The sequence below is a fragment of the Brachyhypopomus gauderio genome, chromosome 2 (assembly GCF_052324685.1).
Source record: "Brachyhypopomus gauderio isolate BG-103 chromosome 2, BGAUD_0.2, whole genome shotgun sequence".
In the NCBI taxonomy this organism is placed as follows: domain Eukaryota; kingdom Metazoa; phylum Chordata; class Actinopteri; order Gymnotiformes; family Hypopomidae; genus Brachyhypopomus; species Brachyhypopomus gauderio.
Window position 1 is genome coordinate 44,609,012 of NC_135212.1, and position 23,463 is coordinate 44,632,474.

General features: G+C 45.5%; 2 protein-coding genes across 2 annotated transcripts; one reads left to right on the forward strand and one right to left on the reverse strand.

Moving 5' to 3' along the window:
* Window positions 1-127: 127 nt before the first annotated feature.
* bri3 (brain protein I3) lies at window positions 128-8,555 on the reverse strand. The gene is made up of 3 exons (XM_076996830.1): window positions 7,970-8,555; window positions 7,146-7,260; window positions 128-1,475 (listed from the first exon to the last, which is right to left on the reverse strand). Exons 1-3 carry the CDS (start codon window positions 8,136-8,138, stop codon window positions 1,343-1,345), a joined length of 417 nt encoding a protein of 138 aa, XP_076852945.1. The 5' UTR covers window positions 8,139-8,555; the 3' UTR covers window positions 128-1,342.
* Window positions 8,556-9,005: 450 nt separating this feature from the next.
* On the forward strand, window positions 9,006-23,336 carry tecpr1b (tectonin beta-propeller repeat containing 1b). Its single transcript, XM_076996832.1, has 26 exons — window positions 9,006-9,121; window positions 10,284-10,402; window positions 10,897-11,129; window positions 11,236-11,421; window positions 11,513-11,635; window positions 12,077-12,199; window positions 13,106-13,280; window positions 13,482-13,579; window positions 13,971-14,072; window positions 15,853-15,974; window positions 16,095-16,486; window positions 16,607-16,701; window positions 16,928-17,083; window positions 18,939-19,088; window positions 19,293-19,450; window positions 19,726-19,853; window positions 20,090-20,183; window positions 20,269-20,365; window positions 20,463-20,542; window positions 20,680-20,736; window positions 20,840-21,014; window positions 21,391-21,526; window positions 21,632-21,724; window positions 21,825-21,931; window positions 22,221-22,340; window positions 22,466-23,336. The coding sequence occupies exons 3-26, from the start codon at window positions 10,905-10,907 to the stop codon at window positions 22,583-22,585; spliced, it is 3,312 nt and encodes a 1,103-aa protein (XP_076852947.1). The 5' UTR covers window positions 9,006-9,121; window positions 10,284-10,402; window positions 10,897-10,904; the 3' UTR covers window positions 22,586-23,336.
* Window positions 23,337-23,463: the final 127 nt, after the last annotated feature.

Below are 23,463 nucleotides of genomic sequence, written 5' to 3' on the forward strand. Positions count from 1 at the left end.
GCAAAGGCCACAATCAAATTTGTTCTGGGTAACTCATCAAACGAGGGTCTCGTCAAAAAAAACATGTTCGGCAGAACCTGGTTTGATATCAACAATCTGCAAGTTTGTATATTAAAAAGGAGAGAAATTTAGCATTCATAGAATTTTATTTTACATTATTTTTCATATAAAAAAATTTGAATGATCTTAACAGCGTGCATAGTGTTCTGAAGCAGATCAAATACACCTATATTTAATTCCATCATGGTGGTAAAGACATGGCGTTCTGCAGTGCATGAAAAACACTGGCACACACAGGGACATCCACTGTATACTGATTGTCTTTCATTAGGAGAGGAAAGGCAAAACCCCCATAACAGAGCACATGTCCATCACGTCACATCAACAGATATTCTGGTCTGCTATGCTCACCAAGGAGATTATTTCAGGCTTGAGTTGACCTCAGAACTACTGACCATTGAGCGCCGATCACTACCAGTGCAGCGCTAACGAGAATCGTGGCACCTGCTGTAGAGTAGAGGCTGTTCCCATGCTATTTCCTCAACAGACAAGACGCGTTTTACGTTCGACGTAATTATCTCATGCTTACAAACACCACAGTGTCTGTTAAATAACAGGATCCAAAAGCTTGGTGTGAAGGTAATGGCAAGTGCTCTAAAGCTGTCCAGCTTGAATGGAGAGGAAGTGGTTTGGTCTTCTAGAAGCAGGATATGACCTAAATGTGGAGAACACACTTAGCCCTGCGAACAGGGGCCAGTGAGGTCGGTGACACTGATCGACATTCCTACGCAAGCGAAGCAGCTTAGATCCTCGTCTCTTACAAACAGAGAAAGGAAATCCCCATCAAAAGAAGCAACAGGCCAGACGTGACAATGAGAATCATGGCCTTACAACACTCAAAAGACACAATTTTACACAGGCCGAGTCATCGTGAGAAGTTCAAAGGGTGTGCGTCTCAAATTTGTGTGTCATCGCCACCAAGTCCATTTATGGTCTCCATGCTGTTGCAGCCTAAAGTTCACAGCCATCTTAAAGGCACAGGTGATTGGATGAGAGGGCACAGGATTGCATGCCAAAGAAATTAGAGTCTTTCAAGGCATTTAAATGTACAAAAATCAGAATGCCATCCACTAATGTCTTGGGTGGAGGGAAAGGAACCATATGGCTGTTCACTACAGTAATTTGGATGATGATCATAGTATATAAGTGCAAGTTTATATTTTAATGAGACATGTGTAGAGTAGATCATGGATTTAAAAAAGGGAAAGAAAAAAAAAAAAAAAAAAAAAGAAAAAAAAAAGATGGCCACTGGGCCCTAAAGGCAGGCCGCTGCTTGTTCCCTCTAGCCGAATGTAGCACCGCAGTTGGGACACCTCCTCTGTCTCAGCGCCAGGCAGAACAGGATGCCCAAGGGGAAGAAGAGAATGGCACACATGATCCCCAGGCAGGTGAAGTCATCCTCCAGAACCCCCACCCTGCAGCACAGAGACACGAACACGACACATCAGTGAAAGAAATCACCACAGACACTCCAGCTAGATTCAAGTAAAAATACTTCCTAAAAAGATCAATCCTACTAAATGTGACTAATTACACTGCATATTCAATCCATACACTTTATTACCATTACTTTCATTTTATTAAATCATTGTAACCTAGGCTTGTCACGATACTAAGAATTACAACTTCGATACGATACTTAAAAAAATATTGAAATTCGATACCAAAGTCAGATACTGTGCTAATTTCAGTTTTAAAGCCTTTTTATTTTTTTATAAACAAACAAATGAACGTTGCTTTGTGTTTGAAAATGCAACTTCATTTCACAACAAATAGCTGTTTGACTGAACAGTTCTCTTGTATTACGTTAACAAATTCTAGCCTCTTTTAGTTCCAGGACGAAACATGAGAAAACGTGAAGACGTTTTGAAATAGGGATGCAAATTATCGATTAATTCATTAATCGTTAGTTGATTGATCTTGTCGATCGACTTTCGATTAATCGATAAGCGGCGTTTTCCACCTGAATTTCAGTGTTTCAATAGGGCTTTTAAAAATATTAGCTAAATATACTGCTCAAAAAAATTAAGGGAACACTAAAATAACACATCCTAGATCTCAATTAATAAAAATCTTTGAAATCAGTTGAAAATCTCTCATTTCTACCCGTTGTCTGTTCCATTTGCACAAGAGCAGTTGAAATTGATTCACAATCATTGTTGTTTCCTATCTGAACACGGAGTGTGGATGACTTGGAGTTACATTGTGTTGTTTAAGTGTTCCCTTTATTTTTTTTTAGCAGTGTAGTTAAAACACTTTGGTCAAAAAGTATATATTATATTATGATAATTATATTGTATTATATGATATATTGCTCAAGTAATTATGCATTAGGAATTTTTATGGTATAACAAAATACATTCTTTCATTTAAAAAAGGAATAAATTAAGGACTGGCTCCGTTCTTGCATTTGAAACATTAGACATTTTAAAAAATGTAAAAAAAAAAATTTAAAGAAGAAATTAAATAGAGAGCCAAACAGAATATTATTGAGCCTATGCTTGGACAATGTTTCTAGCGTTGTCGTGAACACATGCTGTAATGCGACCGGAGAGTGCCCAAGTTTCCACAACATCATTGAGCTTGTCAGTTAAACTGTCAGCGGTGTGTCTGTCCGACATGTTCGTCGTAATCAGCACTGCAGATTTTAGCTGCCAGTTCTCGTCAGTGTAGTGGCACGTCACGGTAATGTAACTTTATGTTGTTAGAGTCGTCCAACAATCTGTTGTAAGGGCTACAGCAGTAGTGGTAGCTAGCTTTGTTTTAGCTCACTCTTCATTTTTCATAGCGAGCTTCGAAAACGCTCGCCTTCCCAGTGTAGCTGTGATTTTAGGTTGACCAGGTGCACTGGTGATATGCAGGACAGCTGCATGCATGGTGTTCAAATGATAATTGAGTGAGCTAGTGGAACTGTTGTACTTCAATACCGCATTACACAGAGAACATTTGACTTCTTAGCCTAAATTAACAATGTTGAAATTGTAGCGACTACTACTCCTCGCAGCGAGTTCCCTAGTGACACTGGGAGAGCGGCGCCTGCGCGCGCCAGGGGAGGGGAAGAGAACAGTGCTGTTGTTTGAGTTGCGTGGAAAATAAAGTTTCCCTCCTCGGGATTTTCTGGATTACGCAGTTTCTGCCTTGTTTCCCGAACCCGCTTCAAAATGGTCCCACACCGCACGTCTTTTCGCCCGCTTCATTTTGTTTTCCACTCTGGTCTTTCGCGACACGTGTTCACCTCTCGTTCTTACACTCTGTTCAAGCTACTACAGGAGCGCTCTCTAACGATTAATCGTGATTAATACATTTTGATCGAGTAACGTCCTAATCGACAATTAATCGAAAGTCGATTAATCATTTGCATCCCTATTTTGAAAATAAACAACCATTAAATAATGTGATAAAAAAGCTAATAATTTCGAGTATATGTATAAATATTTAACTTATCCCAACAAACATGCGATGTCAGAAAGACGTTAAAATCATGTCTGTATCACATCGGTCAGTCCAGAGCCATTTTTGCATGTCTGGTCTGGTGGACGTTCAAAATCTGACAGTGTGACTGGGACCTTAACCTTAACTTAACATGGACGTCTATGACGAGTTTTCTATCTGAACGTCTGACTAGGACCTTTATTGGATGTCAGTGGACGTGCAAAAACTGCAACTGAACGGCAGTAATAGACATTCAAAAGACGTTTAAAAAAGACGTCGCAAAAACTTTCATTCTGGCTTTTCAGTGGACGTCTTTTGAACGTCTGACAAGTGTCTTTGCTCGTGCTGGGAAATATTGAAATGGACCTTGAAAGTGACATACAAGTGTTTGAATTCCACAAGGTGTATGAACCCTGCAAAGATTACTTTTTTCATCGCGCTGAAGCACGGCGCACGAGAGGTCATGCACCTCTCGAATTTTTTAACTTTGCGCGCACCGCACCTCAGCGCAATGAACAAAGTCATGTTTGCAGGGTTCATACACCTTTATAAGGTGGAATTAAGGCACTTGTACCAATATTTCCCAGCACGTTAAACTTAACTAAGTTAAATATTTATACATATATTCGAAATTATTAGAAATATTGCGCTTTTAATCACATTATTTAATGGTTGTTTATTTTCAAAACGCCCCATTTTAACGTCTTCACATTCTCTCATGTTTCATCCTGGAATTACAAGAGGCTCGTATTTGTTAACGTAATACAGGAGAACTGTTCAGTCAGACAGATATTTGTTGTGAAACGAAGTAGTTACAATTTCAACATTTTCAAGTACTTTAGCCTAAATTCCAACACTTTTCGAACCTGAAACGCACTGAAACACAAAGCAGCATTAAAATTCGTCAGGTAAGTGTTAATTCCCCTGTTGTTGAGGGGTGTTTCTTTTATACTACCACATATAGTTTCGGACAACACTGCAAAGCAGAAAGTATAAACGCCTCCACCGTTGGTGGAGGTTCGCGCGAGGTGGGCGGAGTCGAGCGCTATGGTCACTCAACCAGGGTTTAGCGCCCTTCGATGAAATGTTCCAAAAGCACCGCTTGCAAACTGTCTTGTTCATGTCCTTCGGTTTTCTATCTGTATCTGCGTTGAATCCAACAGCACTGCGTTTGCTTTAGCTGCCATTTTAGCATTACAAACTGTCCTGTGCATTACGGAAGCTTGGGTGGCTCAAACGAAAGCGCATTTTATGTAAAAAGAATCGATACTTAAGAGAGTATTGTACCGTTTCAGAATGTTCAGTATCGATACGTATCGGTATATCGATTTTTTTGACAACACTATTGTAACCTCTGTAGTGCAGAACTAACAATGTTGTTAAACAGGTGTGTGAAGACACTGGGACCACTCCTTTCACTGGAATCGTGGCCTCTGCCTTAATCCTTCCACACAGACGTGATCACTGTTGCACGTTTTGTTCTTAGCAGCTGAAAAGGCACACAAACATCACAGCAACAGTGTTTTCTGAGGCGTGTTACAGTAATGCTGACAGTAAGTATACCTAAAGCACAGATCAGGAGGAAAGCCAAACTATACAGCTATCACCTGCCACAAATTCATCACTTTACTCATTCGTTCTTTCATACAGAGTTTTACTTACAACCATGTTATTTCATATTTTAATAATTTCATGGTTCTTTGCATATTTAACAATGGCATGTTCAATGAAGTTAAAAGTTATTCAGACTTGCTGATCAGATTTGGACCAGAGTTCAAACATCACGAGCTTCCCTTGCCATAATTTGACCAATCTATGCAAAAAGCCTGGTGTGACACACACATGTTCCTATTCACATGAACAAAGAGGAATTAAAACATTCATACAAATACCATATGTCTAAGTTAATGTCTAGGGTCAGAGCTTTTTATGATGACTTTGCATACTACAATAACAGCAGCAGCAATAATAATAGCTGTTGTTATTTTTTGACCCTTTGACTACAGCAGATGCAAGCAAACAACATAATGATTTTCTAAAGGTTGTGCCACAAAATCACATTCCACAAGAAAACAATATGTACAATATCTGTGTCTGTATAATATACTTCAACCAATTAAGTCTCAGCAAGATTTAGTGAGGTTGTTTAAAAGGCCAGCTCCACAAAGATCATTTGCTGTTGAGGTGAAACGGAAACAAAGATGTATTGAGTACTTTGATGCTGTGTAATGCCGTGTTTGCAGAAGTGGCAGTCACTGTCATGTGACCGGTCACACCAAAGCTTCTGCAATAGGTCAGAGAAATGCTCAGAATGTTTGTTAGGTCTCTCCGATTGCACCAAACCCAATCACGTGCAAATCGCTCACAACCACCCTGACAGGTTTTTTATCTGCATGTATCCATGCTGCTATAGCATATCCATAATTCTTATTTTTGACAACCCCCCAGCACCAGATAAGGAGGAACTGAAAATAGGGAATGAACTATACTAATTCTTAACTGATCCGATAAAAAAAATCATCGGACATCACCCAATATAGGAATCGATTCTTTTCTTCTTCCACTTTTTTTATTAAGAACCACTGTAGAGCTGGTTTAAAACCAACAGAAACAGAAACTGATAATTAGAAGATGGTTCTTCCTTCTGAGAAACATCTCTGGGTGGCGTTAATTGAATTTTGCATATTCTTCAGCATCTTATTCAAAATTTCCGGCCTGTCTTAAAACTCAGCAGGCTGATGTAAGTCAGCAGCTTTTCCACTTCATCATGTGGTTTAGTACTAAAGGCAACTTCATGAATTTAAAAAAGGAGAATGCTTTACTTGTTCCATTAATCTTCCTCGCTGGTATCAGCTCGACTTTCTCTTGTCTCTAACCCTGAATTTCTTTACATCATGGCCAAATTGGAAACTTTTATTTAGTACGGATTCATTTATTAATCAAGGTTGGTCACGGATCAGTGGCGGTGAACAGTCCTAAGATGCAATGTCACCAGTACAGATAACCTGTACTGACTCAATACTGATTTAGCAAAAAATTATAAATCATACAGTACCAAGTGCATGGATATTTCCAATTGAACATGATAGTTTTAATCGAGTTTTAATCGTTAATGTGAAAGAAACACTACAGTTAAACTTGGCGGCTGTGCATAAACTGTGCTCTAATTAACCTGTCTAATTATCACTCTACTCAAACTTACCTGGCCGTTATCATGTGACCCGCGCTATACTGCCACAACACACTGGTATGCTATTTTCAGGCTGGATGTATGACGATATCGGATCAGTTTCATTAAAAACATTTAACCCCGATACCTGATCCAGCATTTGTGCTGCTATCCACCCGATTCAGATACGTGATATCGGTTGAACGTATTCAAATTTGCATTTAATTCATATTATAGTATATACATACATTTATTATGTCTGCGAAATTAATAATAAAATCACATGAACACACTTGCTCTAATAGAATATTTCCTGATACACGTTACATAATGATACATAATGTTACGAGACAGGGGATTCAGGTTAGATTAGATTCTTATAACACCCAAACATGGGTATAAACATCCCGCAACTCTCTAGTCGGGCAAACAGCACCACTTCTACATTTCCCGACAGTAAGTGTTGTGAGCGCTGTTTGCTCACCTGCAGGCCGGGCATCCTCCCACGACCACCACAGAGGGCTGGATGATGGTGTAGGTGTTGGCACAGTGTGGCTGCTGGCCTATGGGGGCAGCCTGGGCCGAAGGGGGCGGGAAGCCTGTGGGTTACAGGAGGGGGCGGGGCTTAGTCCTTACAACTAAATCTCTTCCTCAGACTTGAACAAACAAATGTGGCCAAAGCTCGTTTGGGGAAACATTACCGCCGTTTAAAAATCTGAAAAACTAAATAAGTTTACAAGTTTTGCGAACACATTTCCTCTTTGAGGGAGGGAAACTAATGCCCTTTTCTACAAGTAATGGTGTTTGTGGAAGTATTCTGACGACCTGAAATGAACACAACCCAAGATTATGTAGCCTGATAAACATGTATTTCATTATTGTAAATACTAAATAACTGAAATATCTGGAAACTACCCAAACATAACCACACGCACTGGAAAGTGAAAGTAGAGACCAGTTCTTACAAACAGCTCAGGTCTTGAAAGAAACCGTCTAGATGAAAAATTATACAGGAAGAACGTAAAAAGATTCGCTGCAGTTTATGCCAATATATAATTTTATTTATATATATATATATATATATATATATATATATATATATATATATATATATATATGAGTACAGCAGCAGAGAGACGTCCGTGTGGGGAGAACACTTCCTAAAAGGGCCAAAAGACACTGAAGAAATGAAACTTTTTTTGTGACGCCACACAACAACCGAAGTGGATCAACAGGACGAGAGAAATATTACAACTACGTCTAAATGTACTTTGTATAAATGACCATATTTAATAGTGGTGGACTCACCGTGTGCCTCTGGGTACTGGTAGGGCGGCGGCGGCGGCGGCTGGAAGCCCCCAGGTGGTGGCGCGTGCGGGGCAATAGCGCCGTAACTGCCCTGCTGGCCGTAATCAAACGCCCCCGGCACGGTGTTGTAGGCGGGGGGTCGGTCTCGCAGGAGAGGTTTGTTATCCATACCCAACGGGACTCGTCCTCTTTACGGGTACGAATGCAGAACACGCTTACCGAGTGACCACCGACCCTCTTTCGGCCCCGGTTACCTCTCGGTTCGTGCGGTGCGTCGTCAGACGGACGGGGCGCCAAAACTAAGACAGCTGGACGGAGTGGACCAGAACTTCACCGCCCGCCATGCGCCAACTTTGTCCCCGACACCACTACAAACACCGCCCTCAGAACCACACGCTCGAGCACCCGCACGGCTGTTCACGAGTAAATCACCTAAAGAAGCGCCATAGCGACCATAAACCGACGCGTCTCGTTCTTAAGCGGGACGTTTTACTGTAGTCTCGAACTAAAACTCAACAAACTCGGGGAAACGCTGCCCTGTTATGTGGTCAGTCACAAGACAGCGGTCACGTGACGAGGGGGCCGCGCCTGCCGAGAGAGACGCGCAGCTTAAAGCGGCAGGACACCGTTTCACCCGCGCGTCTCAACCACAGACCGTATATATAAACACTTCAGCCCCCGGCCAACATAGCTGGGACTTTTGTGTAATTACACAACGGCAGATTATTCATTGGTATTTAAAAACAGATCATATAAAGCCTGAAATAAAGTCCAGTATCAAGTTTTGAAACACAATTGCGTAATAAATTGCTGCTGTTCAAATGGTAAGATAGTGTGAAACAGACGGGGCGTGAGTTAGCGCCTCGCGATCTGGAGGTTTAATTATTGATTTGGTAAAGAATGAATAATTTAAAATGCAAATATGCATGTAAGGATTGTAGCCGACGAAAAACATACGAACCCACACTGGCCGTCCAATCACAGGCGGCGTTTCCTGCCGGTTAACCAATCCGAACTGAATACTCCCACTTCCTGTCGTCGCTCTCGGAGCCCGTTACAATATTCCCCTAGAATAAGAATAAACTGATGAGAATATTTAAGAAGGACGGGATGGACACTGACCCACTGAGCGGCTCTTCAACATTATAAGAAGTAAGTTTTCTGGCAAAGCTCTTTAAACGGTTATTTTATACTGTGCTTCTCTAGGGTACCGTGGCACGGGGTAAAGTGTTTTAAGTGGAATTTAGGTCGGCGGTGTCCTTTAAAACGTTATCTGATAAGACTTAACAAACTGATTATGAGATTACAGTATACTTTTTTTTAATCTTGGTCCTTTACGTGACCTTTCCCCTTAACCAGTGCGTAATACCGGGTGTCCAGTATCATGAGATGCTTGTCTCATTCTTTCAAGAGTTTGTTTCAACCTTGTCTTAGCGGTTAGAACCTCGAAACACCACATACACTTCAAAACATTTCAGGGCATACATCTACACCGATGGCTATAACATTAGACTGTGAATAAAATAGAATATAATAGAATAGAATAGAATAGAATAGAATAGAATAGAATAGAATGTTTAATTTTATTTTATTCAGGTGTCACATGGCATCTCTTCTGCAGTGGTCATAAGGCAGTGCAATTGTTGAAGTAAAAAATATATAATTTAAAATGAGGTTGAATGATTGTTTGGGTTTTGTAATGATTATTAAATATGAATAAAAATCTGCATTTTGTGTACATATTGTTTGTATCTGGTGCGTGAAGGTCGGGGCATGCATATATATTTCTTGGTTTGTTTTTGTGTAGTTGTGCATGTGTGCACGTATACCACAGTCTTGCTTGGGTTTGTGTGTGCGGTCTTTGTGGTCAGCTCTTAGGTTGGGCAGGGAGGGGTGTGGTGGAGGCCACAGCCCTGGGAGAGAAGCCGCTTCTCAGTTTAATAGTGCAGGATCTTATTGTCCTGAACCATTTGCAGTGGTGGCAGTGGTTCAAACAGGGAGTGACCAGGGTGTGTGGTGTCTCTGATGATGTTAGACTTTTTTCCTCAGTTGACAAGCTTAAAAAAAGAGTCCCTGTTCCAACAACGTGACGTGCCACCTTCACCACATGATGCAGATCCTTTTGCTTGGGGGGGGGGGGGGTGCAGTTAGTAAGGATCCTTACAGTGGTGTGTCTGGAGAAACCCCCCAGTGGTTTCTGCTGGAGCTGGGCTGACCCGTGGGACTGACCTCTCCACTGCTTTCCTGTGTATGTGAGGATGGAGGTGCTCTGTCTCTTCTGTTCTCCTCAGCGTAATGATCTCATTTGTCTTAGAGGTGTTGAGGACCAAACTGTTGTCCCTACACCCTTCAGTCAGATGTTCCACCTCCAGCCTGTAGGCTGTCTTCCCTTTGTCTGAAATCAGCCCAGGACCAGTACTGGCCCCCTGGCAGGTGGGTTGATGCATGGTGTCCGTGTTAGTAATGTGACCCCCAATGCATAGTATGTATCAGCACTGTTTAGTTAGGAAACACTTCTACTGTCCTTTCTGCTAGCACACTTCCTGTAACTGGAGGGTCATGGGTTCAATTTTCCAGGCCCTAGGCCATGACTGAACTGCCCTTGAGCAAGGCACTGACCCCCAACTGCTCTGGGCTAGGGCATGTGTGTACCACAGCCCCCTAGTGTGCACATTGTAAGTCGCTCTGGATAAGAGCATCTGCTAAATGCCCTAAATGTAAATGTAATCACATCATCACATGTCTTTTCTGCTAATAGTTTAGTATACACTTGTGAATTACAGGGTTATCAGGTTAGGCCTCTGACACAGACAGCAACGTGTAGCTACTGTAATGCATGTGTGAAAGATGCATGCGTGCTTGTATGTAATTGTGTGCAGCTATGAAAGATGCATGTGTGCTGTCTGTGTCACTGCTCTCTGGCCCAGAGTCCGAAATGCCCGGGTCCCTCCTCTGGGCCACGGATGTGTACGGGAGGGCGTTCGTCCTGCACACCCCCGGAGGCAGCTGGGAGCGCGTGAAGGATGCCCAGCTTGAGCTGAAGCGCGTCACGGCTGCAGAGCTGTGCTGCTGGGCCGTGGGATCTGACCACCAGGTCTACGTCTACGTGCTCTCACGTGACACGCCAATGCGCCACGTGGAGGAGACGTACGAAAACCAGGTGCAGTCCTGCTGATTCACGTGAATTCACGTGAACAAAACGCTATTTTTTGCCGTGTTTTGGCTTCTGCTGTCTACACACGCACGTCTGGGCACGTGTTTTACAGAGGTGGAACCCAGTAGACGGCTTCACGGACACGCTGCTGCCCACAGACCGCTGGCAGTGGACGGACGAGTCGGGCCAGACCTCGCAGCCACTCCACAGTTTCCATTTACCGTCTGTAAACTGGGAGTGGGAGGGGGACTGGTATGTGGACGATGAGGGCTGTGGAAGAGACAGCAGCACAACAGGGGTGAGTGATGGCTCACCTACGCCTTGCACCAGCCCTGCACTCAAAATCCTAACAGCCACTAGAGGGCGCTGAGTAGCCACTGTTCACGCAGGGCTGGGAGTACGCGGTGGACTTCCCTACCACCTTCAGCAAAGAGAAGAAGTGGAACTCGTACGTCCGCCGCAGACGATGGCTCCGCAACAGGAAATACAAAGCCTGGGGCTCGTGGGCCAAGGTATGACTCAGCAGGGTCGGCAGGACCCCCACAGGCATCCGTGGGTACCTGGGCTCCCACTGTAGGAGTCTGGCACCAAGATCTGAATTTGCTCCTGAGCTCAAGCCTTATGTTTAATGAGTTAATTACTGAAATTCAAATAGGAATTAAAAATTTTAATGTGAACTATTTACACCTCTGGGCACGATGAAAGAAATGTAGGGCTTAATTTTATTCATTTCTAAGCACTTTTTATAGAGCATTTAAACCTAGCAAATATATAAGCACTTTAAATTAATAAACCGTGCTTGTTTTGTCTTGACTGCTCTTGATGCTGCTGATGACATGATTATCCCTTACATCATACTTGTTTGCTAATGCTATTGTGTTGTATGGCTAGTGTAGCTGAGAGTGAATGATGGTGTGTGTGTGTGTGTGTGTGTGTGTGGTGTACTGACTCAGGTGCCTTTAGGAAAGAGCCGGCCTATTCCAGAGCACTTCAGTGATATCAGCTGTGGAAGCTGGGAGATGAGTGACAGCCCACAGAAGCCTATCTCAGTGTGGGCTGTGTCTCAGCAAGGAAAGGTAAGACCCTCCCCTTTTCAGTGGGGATTCACTATTAGTTATATAAGCAGAGGTGTCAATTCCAGGTTCACAAAGTAAAAGTCCTCACCAGGATTTTGCTCAAGCTTGCTAGATATTCTAATTAGTGCAATCCAGGTAAAATTAGTGGAATCAACACAATCCAGGAAGCCTGAGCAAAATCCTGGTGAGGACTTTTACTTTCTGAACCTGGAATTGACACCTCTGCATATAAGTTACTGCTACACAAGGTCGAGAAAGCCAGTCTGAAAATTTTTATCTTCTTTATTATTACCTATCTGAAATTTGAACTGGTATAATTACCTAATAACTTGATTCAAAAAGTTCTGACGCTCCGTGTATTCAATTATGTTCAAACGCGCATTTTGGCCACTAGAGGTCAGTGCAGCACTGTGATGTTCTCGTTTCTCCTAGATGAGCTAAAGTGTCTCTTGCTTCACTAATAGGGTTATCACACTGACTCACATGAACGTGAGTAATCTCTCAGATTATCCTATGTTAATTGGATCATTTGCGGTGTGTAGGCTAAGCAACCAGTAGCAGTGGGGGAAGAAAGGAACGCTTTGCTTCAGTTACTGTGCTAAATGTTTGTTTGTTTGTTTGTTTTTTACCAGGATATAGATAGCCATAGGAACACATTTGTCTGACATATTACAACAGAAAAGTATCTTGCTGCTTGCTATAGGCAGCTATATTTTTAGTTTTGCTTCAGTATATTCTTCAGCTGATGCTTTTGTGCGTGGGTAGAATCTGTCAGAATTCTGAAACTGCCCTTGCCTGAACATACTTTGATTGTAGTCTGATTATAGTCTGATTGTGGTCCGTGAGCAATGCCAGCTGTCAGTAGACAGTAGTGTGCTCACCACAGTTCCATGCCCGTTGGTTCAGGTGTGGTTCCGCACAGACGTGAAGCTACAGAACCCAGAGGGCTCGTCCTGGGAGCTCGTGTCCGCACCCCAGGAAGTGACGCAGATCGACGCGGGCCCTGGACACCTGCTGTGGGCCGTGGTGTGGGACGGACGTCTGCTGGTCAGGACGGGCATCAACAAGGCCTGCCCCAGAGGTCTGGCTCCGGGTGTCATTTGATGTGTCGGCGTAACTCCCCGTTATTTCAATGATCGCCACGTTTGCAAGTTGGCTGACTTAATAATAATAATATTATTATTATTATTAGAAAACAGCACTACTGAGACAGGACAGTGAGTTGTGATTATGATTTTGTGAACATGATTTTTTTTAGTAGAGGTGCTTTGATCCTTTACAGGTTCATCATGGGTTATGGTGGAACCTCCGAACAAGGCAGGAGCCATTCACGTAGCGGTGGGGGTTAACGTGGTCTGGGCCATCACAAAAGACAGCAAAGTGAGATCCTTCTAGTAGATTTCAATACTTGCAGAAAAAAAACTGTTGGTTACGGTATTATTGTACTGTATTGATCTTATGTAGGTCTGCGTAAGGTCAATGATTCTGTCATGAGTATTTAATTATGTGTGACAGTGCTGTTAATCCTGTTCAGCCTTATTAGTTATGACAAAAAGGTCAAGTGCACATACTTCAAGGACAATGGACAACTGGCAAGAGTTTCTATTTACACTCATATACTTTATGTTTTCTTCTTAGAACAGAATGTGACCCAGCGGGGGTGTGTTTATGTGTGTGTACATATATGCGTGTGTGTTTGTGTACATGTCTGTGCATACATGCGTGGATATGCGCGCGCGTGTGTGTGTGTGCGTGTGTGTGTATATGACAGGTGTGGTTCAGAAGAGGCGTGAACTCCCATAACTCTGCTGGCCTGAACTGGATCAGGGTTGGTGGAGAGATGGTGATGATCAGTGTGGGGCCCAGTGACCAGGTGAGGGCACAGCTACAAATAGAGGAGTGGAGGAGACTTTATGGCCCAGCTGTTCCACGTCTTCACCCCACATCAGCCCCTAAAGCCTCTCAAGGTCACCTGCAGCTTATATGACTGCTGTGAGAGTGTTGAGAGTGTTGAGAGTGTTTGTGCTGCTGCTACTGGTCTGGGTGTGCTGTGTTCTTTATTCTCATAAGTGGACAATGGTTGACCATCCGTCCCTTTGATATGTATATATGTAATAGGTTCATGAGGAACTTTGTTCCATTTCACTAAAAGCAATTTAGTTTTCCACAATAGAATTCAAATTAAACTTTACTCTAAAAGGGTCAGCTATTAACATCTGTTATCAGCATATAACAGGCACTATCAACTATTAACAGCAATTATCTTTCATGTCAACATTTATGAAATGTATCACTGCTGTCCGCTATTCCTCCCCTCTTCAATGGACGCTGCACCTGATCATTTTTCCTCGGACAGGATGGAGGGAAATGCCAGCGTTTCAGTTGTGGCGGTGTTCAATTAGGGTGCCATATTGTATTTGTCTAGTCATCACCCCGGTGTAGTGATTTCATTGTAGTGCTCTTCATATGCAGTCCTGTTTGGGCGACTAGCTCGTGCGTGTCCTTGGGGAGACTGTCCTTGGTGAAACCCTGGGAGTATTCTGGTTACACTGTCCTTCTCAGATGCAACTTAACCATCACTGGATCCTGTCCTCTGCTGACTGGTACATTCATCTAGAGCTTCGGACTGACTGTGTCCACCATGTGTGTGCCTCACACACACACACACACACACTCCCGTGTACAGTCCAGTCCGCTCACTCCCTGCTGGCAGAGTCACATTTCTTGCTGTGTCGCTTTTTGGAAGAAAGTCTACAGCTGCCGAGTATCAGTGCAGAGTTTGCAGATCAGCCCTCTTTCCTCACTCTCCTCTTCCCATCTCTCTCTCTCTCTCTCTCTCTCTCTCTCTCTAACTGTAACCTAAGCTCCAGACTTGCTCGGTCTGTCCACCGCTCACACTGTGCCTCGCCCAGCCATATATAAACCCCTATACTCCCAGCCATGCACAGCCATACAGCAGCGTGGCTAATTTGAGTTTGCCCCCCGCCCGCCTGCTCTCATGCCCATATTTCACATTTCATTCCTGCGGCTGGGCACATGGCTCACATGCACTGTTAATACCCCCCCCCCCCCCCCCCTCTTAATTTGGGTCAATCTGAAACAATATCCCATGTGTAAGAAACACTTCAGCACATAAGAAGAAAAACTTTGGAGGAGCAGCTAAGGACACAGTCGCTACGTGCCGCGCGTTTACCATCTCTCCTGCCCCCGCATGTTATCTTAACAAGTCATAACATCATCATAACATGTTATATTAGCTATGGCCGTATATCACCATCATTAATAGGAGGCCTTGGTAGCGTACACATTCTATTAGTAAAGTATATTGAAATATACATAAAAAATACACAAAAATGACCACATCTGCACCAGAACTGAAGGCTAATGTGGCTAATGGACTTTGCTGGCCTGTGTGTGGAGGGCTAGAACCCTGTGGTGTAAGCCTGCTCAGATCTCCGCTCACAAGCTTAGGCCAGTTGGGGGGGCCACTTCCCTGCTGTAACATGCCTGCTTTGAGTCATGACGAGCTTGGTCATTTGCTTGCTGAGGAGATGAAATGACACGCAGATTTGAACATCTGGGCAAAGGCAAGACTGGTTGTGTTGTGTTGTTATCTGTTCTGCATCTGTTCATATCGGTTTGATATGATGCAGGTTTGGGGCGTTGGCTGTGAGGACAGGAGCGTGTATTTCCGCTACGGTGTGACCCCCACGGAGGTGACGGGCAAGGCGTGGGGGGCCGTGTGTGCCCTGCTGGCTCCCACCAACAGGCCCAGGTCAGTGGGTTCCACTGCAGCGTCTTGTCTCCAGAAGGCAGCAGCCAGTTCAAGTGCACACATCCGCGTGTCGGAGTGCCGTGGCGGGGCTGACTCACGCCTCTCTCTCCAACCCCACAGTGGTGTCAGCCTCCTCAGGGGCCAACTCACCAGCCCTTCCCAGAGTTCCGTGCTGGGCTGCGACGACTCGGCTAGCAACTTCATCTCCACGCTGGTGGCCGACCGCCCTGCGCCGTCCGAAGGGGCCCAGGAGGGGCAGAGGCAGGCCCAGCCCCTCCCCGAGGCACCCACGCTCCCCTGCAACCAGTCGAGGAGCGTCGAGCGGCGATGGAGCACCGTGGACCTGGAGGAGATCAGAGGCTCCTCGGCCATGCAGAGCCCGGCGGCCGTCTTCCCCATCGAGCAGGCAGGGGCCATCGAGGTGCAGGAGGAGGTGCCTCCGTGGGCCTGGATCACAGGGGGAGGCTGCGAGATCGACTGCAACATGCACATCACCTGGCTGGAACCCCCAGGTACCGCGACAGCACCCTGAAGGACTCACGTATGGCTGGACCTTATTTTCCAGGCCTGTGACATTTCTGCTTCCTCTTTGCTTTTGATTCCCTTCTTGTCTTCTTTCGGACTGCTGTCAGAAACAGAGTTCATGTTTCCCTCCGACTCTGGAAGAGAGGACGGGTGCTGTCTCCAGGTGGACGACAGCCAAGGGAATGAGGGAGCTTTGGAGAAGGTGTCTAGTTCAAACCAAGCTTTTAAAAATAATAATTCATAAGCATAAGGCATTCTGATGTATTTGCCCTCACTGGGATGCATGTGGCAGTGAGAGTTTGTCTTTAGTAGTGGGATGATATGCAGGTCAGTGTGTGTGTGTGTGTGTGTGTGTGTGTGTGTGTGTGTGTGTGTGTGTGTGTGTGTGTGTGTGTGTGTGTGTGTGTGTGTGTGTGTGTGTGTTTCAGACTGTGAGAGTGAGAAAGGGTGTGATGTCTTGGTGGAGGGACTGGAAGCCCAGGCAGTGGGAGGAGGTGGGCGTGACCTTGGAGCAGGTCAGGGGTGGAGGGGCGGAGCCAGATGACATCCTCTACATCTTCTACACACACAACGAGCAGAGGAAGGTGATCAGTGGGCCCGTCTGCTCAGTACCCACAATGCACTTTCACTCCACGATAACACCACGCTCAACACAGTCCAGTACGACAGAGTGGTTCTCTAGTTCACTACTCTAAATCCTTTAGTGAAACTAACAGTCAGAAATAAGCAGCATGAATGATTTAATGTCTAAAGTTCTGATGAAGTCTTCATGACCAAAATATAGATGAGCTTCTCAGTTCAACCACACTGTGACTTGATGGAGTCTCTGCCTTTGCCTTGATCTGTATCTGTTACATGTGTCAACATGCCGATATCCTGTGAACATTGGAACATCCTGCCACTTTGCAGGTTCTCCCACTTAGAAATCATGGAGGTGTCTGAAATTTTCATCTTAGGTTCACGTCCACTGTGAGAGACATAATCTAAAAAAAATAATCTGGAAATCACAACGTATGATTTTAATAATTTATTTGTGTGTTACTGCTGCAAATAAGTATTTGAACACCCGTGTTAATAACGTTAATAGATGGTACAGTTGCGATCAAACGTTTCCTGTAGTTTTTCACCAGGTTTGCACACACTGCAGCAGGGATTTTGGCCCATTCCTCCACACAGATCTTCTCCAGATCAGCCAGGTTTCTGTGCTGTTGCTGAGAAACACGGGGTTTGTGCTCCCTCCAAAGATGTTCTATAGGGTCTGGGTCTGGAGACTGGCTAGGCCACTCCAGAACCTTGATATGCTTCTTACTGAGCCACTCCTTGGTTATCCTTACTGTGTGCTTTGGGTCAGTGTCATGTTGAAAGACCCACAACAACCCATCTCCAATGCTCTAGCTGAAGGAAGGAGGTTGTTCCCCAAAATCTCACAATACATGGCCCCGGTCATCCTCTCCTTAATACAGTGCAGTCGTCCTGTCCCATGTGCAGAAAAACACCCCCAAAACATGATGCTTCCACCCCCATGATTCACAGTAGGGATGGTGTTTTTGGGATGGTACTCATCATGCTTTGTCCTCCAAACACAGCGAGTGGAATTAAGATCAAAAAGTTCTATTTAGGTCTCATCTGACCACAGAACTTTCTCCCATGACTCCTCTGGATCATCCAAATGGTCATGGGTGAACCTAAGATAGGCCTGGACGTGTGCTGCTTCAAGCAAGGTAACCTTCTGTGCCATACATGACTTTAAACTATGACGTCTTAGTTACCTACAGTAACTAAGTGCCAAGTAAGTGGTGCCTTCAGGTCATTGACCAGCTCCTCCTGTGTAGTTCTGGGCTGATTCCTCTTTCTTAGGATCATAGCTACTCCACGAGGTGAGATCTTGCATGGAGCCCCAGTCCGACGGAGATTGACAGTTTAGTTTCTTCTGTTTTCTAATAATTGCTCCAACAGTTGATGTTTTTTCACCAAGCTGCTTGGCATTTGCTAAACAGCCCTTTCCAGCCTTGTGGGGGTCTACAATAATGTCTCTGGTGTCATTGGACAGCTCTTTGGTCTTAGCCATGTTAGTAGTTGGAGTCTTACTGATCGTGTGGGGTGGACAGGTGTCTTTATGCAGCTAACGACCTCAAACGGGTGCTTCTAATTTAGAATAATAAGTGGAGTGGAGGTGAACTTTTTAGAGGTGGACTAACAGGTCTTTGATGGCCTGAATCTTTGATAAATTATTTAAAAATCATACATTGTGATTTCCAGATTTTTTTTTAGATCATATCTCTCACAGTGGACATGAACCTAAGATGAAAATTTCAGACCCCTCCATGATTTCTAAGTGGGAGAACTTGCAAAGTCACAGGGTGTTCAAATACTTATTTTCCTCACTATATGTGTGATGTAGCAGACTAACTCAGTCTACCTGGGCTTTCCCTGTCTCAGTATCTGTATGCAGTGATAAAGGAGGTCACAGCTATTGTTCCAATGCCCCGGGACTCCATGTGTGCGCTAGCCATCTACACACCTGAGAGGACTAAGCAGAGATGGCCTATTCTCCTAGCTACCAAGTCCCAGCTGGTCCTTGATGACTGGGTAATGCTACCACTCACCAAATACTCACACAGATGATGTCATCAGTATGTGACTGCCCAGGGCCAAAACGTTAGGTCCCGTTTCTCTCCGTGTGAAACTCAAGGCCCAACGCTGTGCCAGGATGGAGTGTCTGTTTGTAAAGCGTAGTGTGGCTTTTCAGGAAACGTAATGACATTGTTAAGAGGCCATGCGCATTCCCTACAGCTGTCCCTGTTGAGTGAGTCATGTCAGGAGTCCAGGGCTCTGCGGAGCGCCCCCTCCAAACAAGCCCTGTGGGCGGTGACCGCCAAAGGGGACATCATGGTGAATGAGCCGTCACCGAGCCTGGAGGCTCCCGTCCAACACCTGCCCTGTGACCAGATGTAAGACCTTCTGACCATCGCGCTCTCTCTCTCTCTCTCTCTTTCTCTCTCTCTCACCACCTGCTGTGTCTGGTTCAAGCCCCATTGACTTGTTCAGTGTCATTACATGTTCATGTCTGCCACATCCGTGTTCGGTTCTGCCTCGGCTCTGTTGGATCTTTATTGGTCTTGGATCCATCTTTGTTTTTGGTAGCTGTCCTCGCTGGCTTGGCATGCTTGATAGTAGCTGTGAGTTTTGTGTTGTGTGTGTGTGTGTGTGTGTGTGTGTGGCCCAGGTTTTGGCGTCAGGTCCCTGGCCACCTGCTGTGTGTGGAGTCCAACAGTCTGGGTGTGGTGTGGGGCATCAGCTATGACCACACCGCCTGGGTGTACACAGGGGACTGCAGGGGAGATGAAGCCCAGGGTAAAGACCCGGCTCAAACACTCACCATCGTTACTTAGAGCCTGCTTTAACAAGTCAGCACAGCCTGCTTCCTTCTGCATTAACACACATTACCGCTTTTACATCAACCAGCTGGCTAGTAAGCACCCCTCATGTTTTTAACACCCCCGAGAATGCTGGCACGTACTAGAAACGCCCCGGTAGACGCTACATTTTTGGAACGAGAAAATTAAAACAAAGCGTCGATTTTACATCAGGTGATGGAATGAACAGGCATGTGCTGACTGACATCAGGAACGTGTACATCTACGAGAACCAGCGGTGGAACCCTGTCACGGGCTACACAGACAAGTAAGCTTCCTCTCACCGCCTGGAAGAGGTTCCTTCGTCGGCTGGAAGCTCTGAAAAACATCTACCTGCTCCGTCTGCTCTGCAGGGGGCTCCCCATGGACCGGCACATGTGGAGCGACGCCCAGGGTCACCGGGAGTGCACCAAAGAGAACACCAAACCGCCCTCGCCGCTGTGGACATGGGTGCGTGCTCAGAACACACGTCGCCCTCTTTCCTCACCGTGGTAAACGTGTTCGACTTGAGGCACATGGGTCCTTTGCTCTGACTTGCGCACTGCAGGTGTCGGACTGGGCTGTTGACTACGGCACCCCAGGAGGGACAGACAAGGAAGGATGGCAGTATGCTACTGATTTCCCTGCGTAGGTGCTCTCGTTAGAACCTGTTCCCATGAACCCTCAGTTACTGCCTTAATTGGTGCTCTCGTTAGAACCTGTGTTCCCATGAACCCTCAGTTACTGCCTAATTAAGCCATGTTTCTTGGATACATTTCACGCAGGACCTTTCACGGATATAAGACAATTAAGGACTTTGTCAGGCGAAGACGCTGGTTCAGGTAAAACTACCAGATACACGTTATACTTAACGAACACATGCATACTCAACAAAATAGCATCTGGACCGGAGTTTCACGAGAAACCGAATGTCCTCCTCCACAGGAAATGTAAGATTACCTTAGCTGGGAACTGGCAGAAAGTCCCACCCATCGGCCTGATGGACGTTACCATCCTGCCGTGCCTGGCTCACAGCAGTCTGGAGCAGGTGCCTGTGTGGGCCATCAGCGAAAAGGGGGATGTGCTGTGCCGTCTGGGGGTCACCCCCCAAAACCCAGCCGTGAGGACTCGTCCATCCGCACGCTGTGTCTCTGTCCTCTCCATAAACAACACTGCACTCAGCTTAGTCTCTGGACCCGACGACACACGGCAACGCACCCACTTACACCCATATGTACAAAATACTTTTAATGTGAACAAAGGGTCCCGTTAAATGGTGAGTCTTGTATCTTCACCTACTTGTTCATTATGAATCTATAGAAGAGGTTCCCAATCTGGTTATGAGGACCCAATTGCTCTTGACATGTTTGCCCTGTTCCAGTTCAGTTACCTCCACCAGTCTCTCCACCTGTCTCACACTTAGCTATGGCTTGATAATGAACGATAACCCCCACTGTACTGGGCTGCCCCTCAGGCTCTCTGTGCTTGGGTCATAGGGCAGCTCGTGGCTCCACGTGGGCACGGAACAGCCATTTAAGTCCATCTCGATCGGAGGAGGGCACCAGGTGTGGGCTATAGCCCGCGACGGAACTGTCTTCTACCGCGGCTCAGTGTCAGTCCAAAATCCTGCAGGTAAGGTTTAGGGATGGGGGACTAACCCTAGGCAGAGTCCTGCTACGTTTAGAAGGTTCAGAACCTGTTGTGCATGTTGTGTGTGTGTGTGTGATGTTTTTGTAGGCGAGTGCTGGTACCACATTCCCTGCCCACCAAAGCAGGTGCTCAGGCAGGTGTCTGTCGGCAGGACGTCCGTTTACGCAGTGGACGGAAACAGTAAGGGCACACGCTCCTTCCCAGTGTCCTACAGTGTCCTGTGCAGTTCTGTGTCAGCTAGTGTGTGTGGGTGTGTGTGTGTGTGTGCTCTCTCCTACAGATAATCTGTGGTACAGGCAGGGTTTGACCCCCAGTTATCCTCAGGGTTCTGCATGGGAGCTCATCTCCAATAATGTGTGCAAAGTCTCCGTTGGACCACTGGACCAGGTCTGAAACCAGTTATACGTCACAATGAAACACACAGTGGCTTGGCTGGTAATTTGACAAAATCTAAGGGTGAGCAATTTCAGTAAATGAACAATGTGACATCTGCTTTTAGTTCATAGTTGACTACAATAAAAGAATAGGGAGCGGAAAAGTTCCATACGCACATCAAAGATGATTCATCATCATCATAAAAAAAAAAAATACGTTAGGACCATCAAAATGTGGAGAGCAGGAGAACCACGTTCAGCCAGGGAGTTTATGGAACAACACGTGGTCTAATTTCCCGCAGGTTTGGATAGTAGCCGATAAGGTCCCGGGTTATCCTGCGGAGAGCTCGGGGACTGTGTGCCACAGGGTTGGCGTGCAGCCTATGCATCCCAAAGGATCATCCTGGGACTTTGGAATTGGCGTGAGTGGTCCCTTCCTACTTTCCCCCAATAGTTCATCAGTTAAAATAGCATGTGTGAAATCAGCTGAGTGTCAGTGCAGTAGAGCAGACCCGCAGCAGACCCACAGCAGTGTGATTGTGTACAGGGTGGCTGGGTGCACCTGTCGGTGAGAGGGAACTCCATGGAGGCTCACCGCGCCGTCCTTCCCAGTCCCCAGTCCAGCAGGTGCCCGGATCAGGTGAACGGGAATGCGGCAGCGTGTTAAGACCCCACGGCCCCTTCCACCACACTGCCCATCACAGCAGCCTGCCAGGCACAGGCCCCACACCCGGAACAGGCCCCGCGCCCGACTCCGCGTCAGTACCCAGCTTCGTGTCGACCATATGTGACTTTTGATTTGCTTTACTGTTTGGCAGTGTGTGTGTGTGTGTTTGTGTGTGTGTGCGCGTGTGCGTATGTGCGTTTTTCCTTGTCCGTTTTAAACATCTGCATCAACACAAGGCCCCGGAGAGCTTTGAGATTTGCTTGGGCTGTCCTACTAAAGCTGATGTAAGCGGTTTCTTTTACACTTTTGCTAAATTATCATTACACCCTGTTAGCTAAAAATGTCTCTGACTCTCCTGGGGTGTGTAATTAGTTACTTAAAGTAAACTTGATCCAGCTGTATTAACCAATCAGGAAATTTCTCGAGCAGGCACTCCTCTGTTATTTCCAGAATGCATGCACCACATTCAGGACTTGCTAAGCATACATGTCTTTAGGGGAGGGGCTTAGGAGAGAGGTTTGGATGGAAGTCATGTGATTAAAGGGGAGGGGCACACACACTCAGAGCCTCAGTTCAGCAGGAGTTAGCAAGAACCGTAAAATCGATTAAAGGCAGCTGTAAGGAGTGAATCATGGAAATCCAATCAGATCTGGACTCCAAGACTGGATACGTCTGGCTGCCCAGGGATGTAAAATTGAACATGACTTAAAAAAAAAAAAAAAAAACCTTGCCCATTTAAATTGAATTTGAATCATAATTTATTGCGGTCCCTTTAAATTGTGTTTGTTTCCTTTTCTTTTGTGGGGTGTTGTCTCTCATACCTCTGCTAAAGATCAGATTTACGTCACTGTCCGATATGACCAGTACATCACCCAAAA

Coding starts and splice junctions, on each gene's coding strand:
- bri3 (XM_076996830.1), bottom strand. CDS start 8,138: ATGGATAACAAACCTCTCCTGCGAGACCGACCCCCCGCCTACAACACC. Junction 7,261..7,969: donor CCAGTACCCAGAGGCACACG/GTGAGTCCACCA, acceptor TGTAACCCACAG/GCTTCCCGCCCCCTTCGGCC. Junction 1,476..7,145: donor GGAGGATGCCCGGCCTGCAG/GTGAGCAAACAG, acceptor TCTGTGCTGCAG/GGTGGGGGTTCTGGAGGATG.
- tecpr1b (XM_076996832.1), top strand. CDS start 10,905: ATGCCCGGGTCCCTCCTCTGGGCCACGGATGTGTACGGGAGGGCGTTC. Junction 19,451..19,725: donor CACCTGCCCTGTGACCAGAT/GTAAGACCTTCT, acceptor TGTGTGGCCCAG/GTTTTGGCGTCAGGTCCCTG. Junction 20,366..20,462: donor CCTCGCCGCTGTGGACATGG/GTGCGTGCTCAG, acceptor TGCGCACTGCAG/GTGTCGGACTGGGCTGTTGA.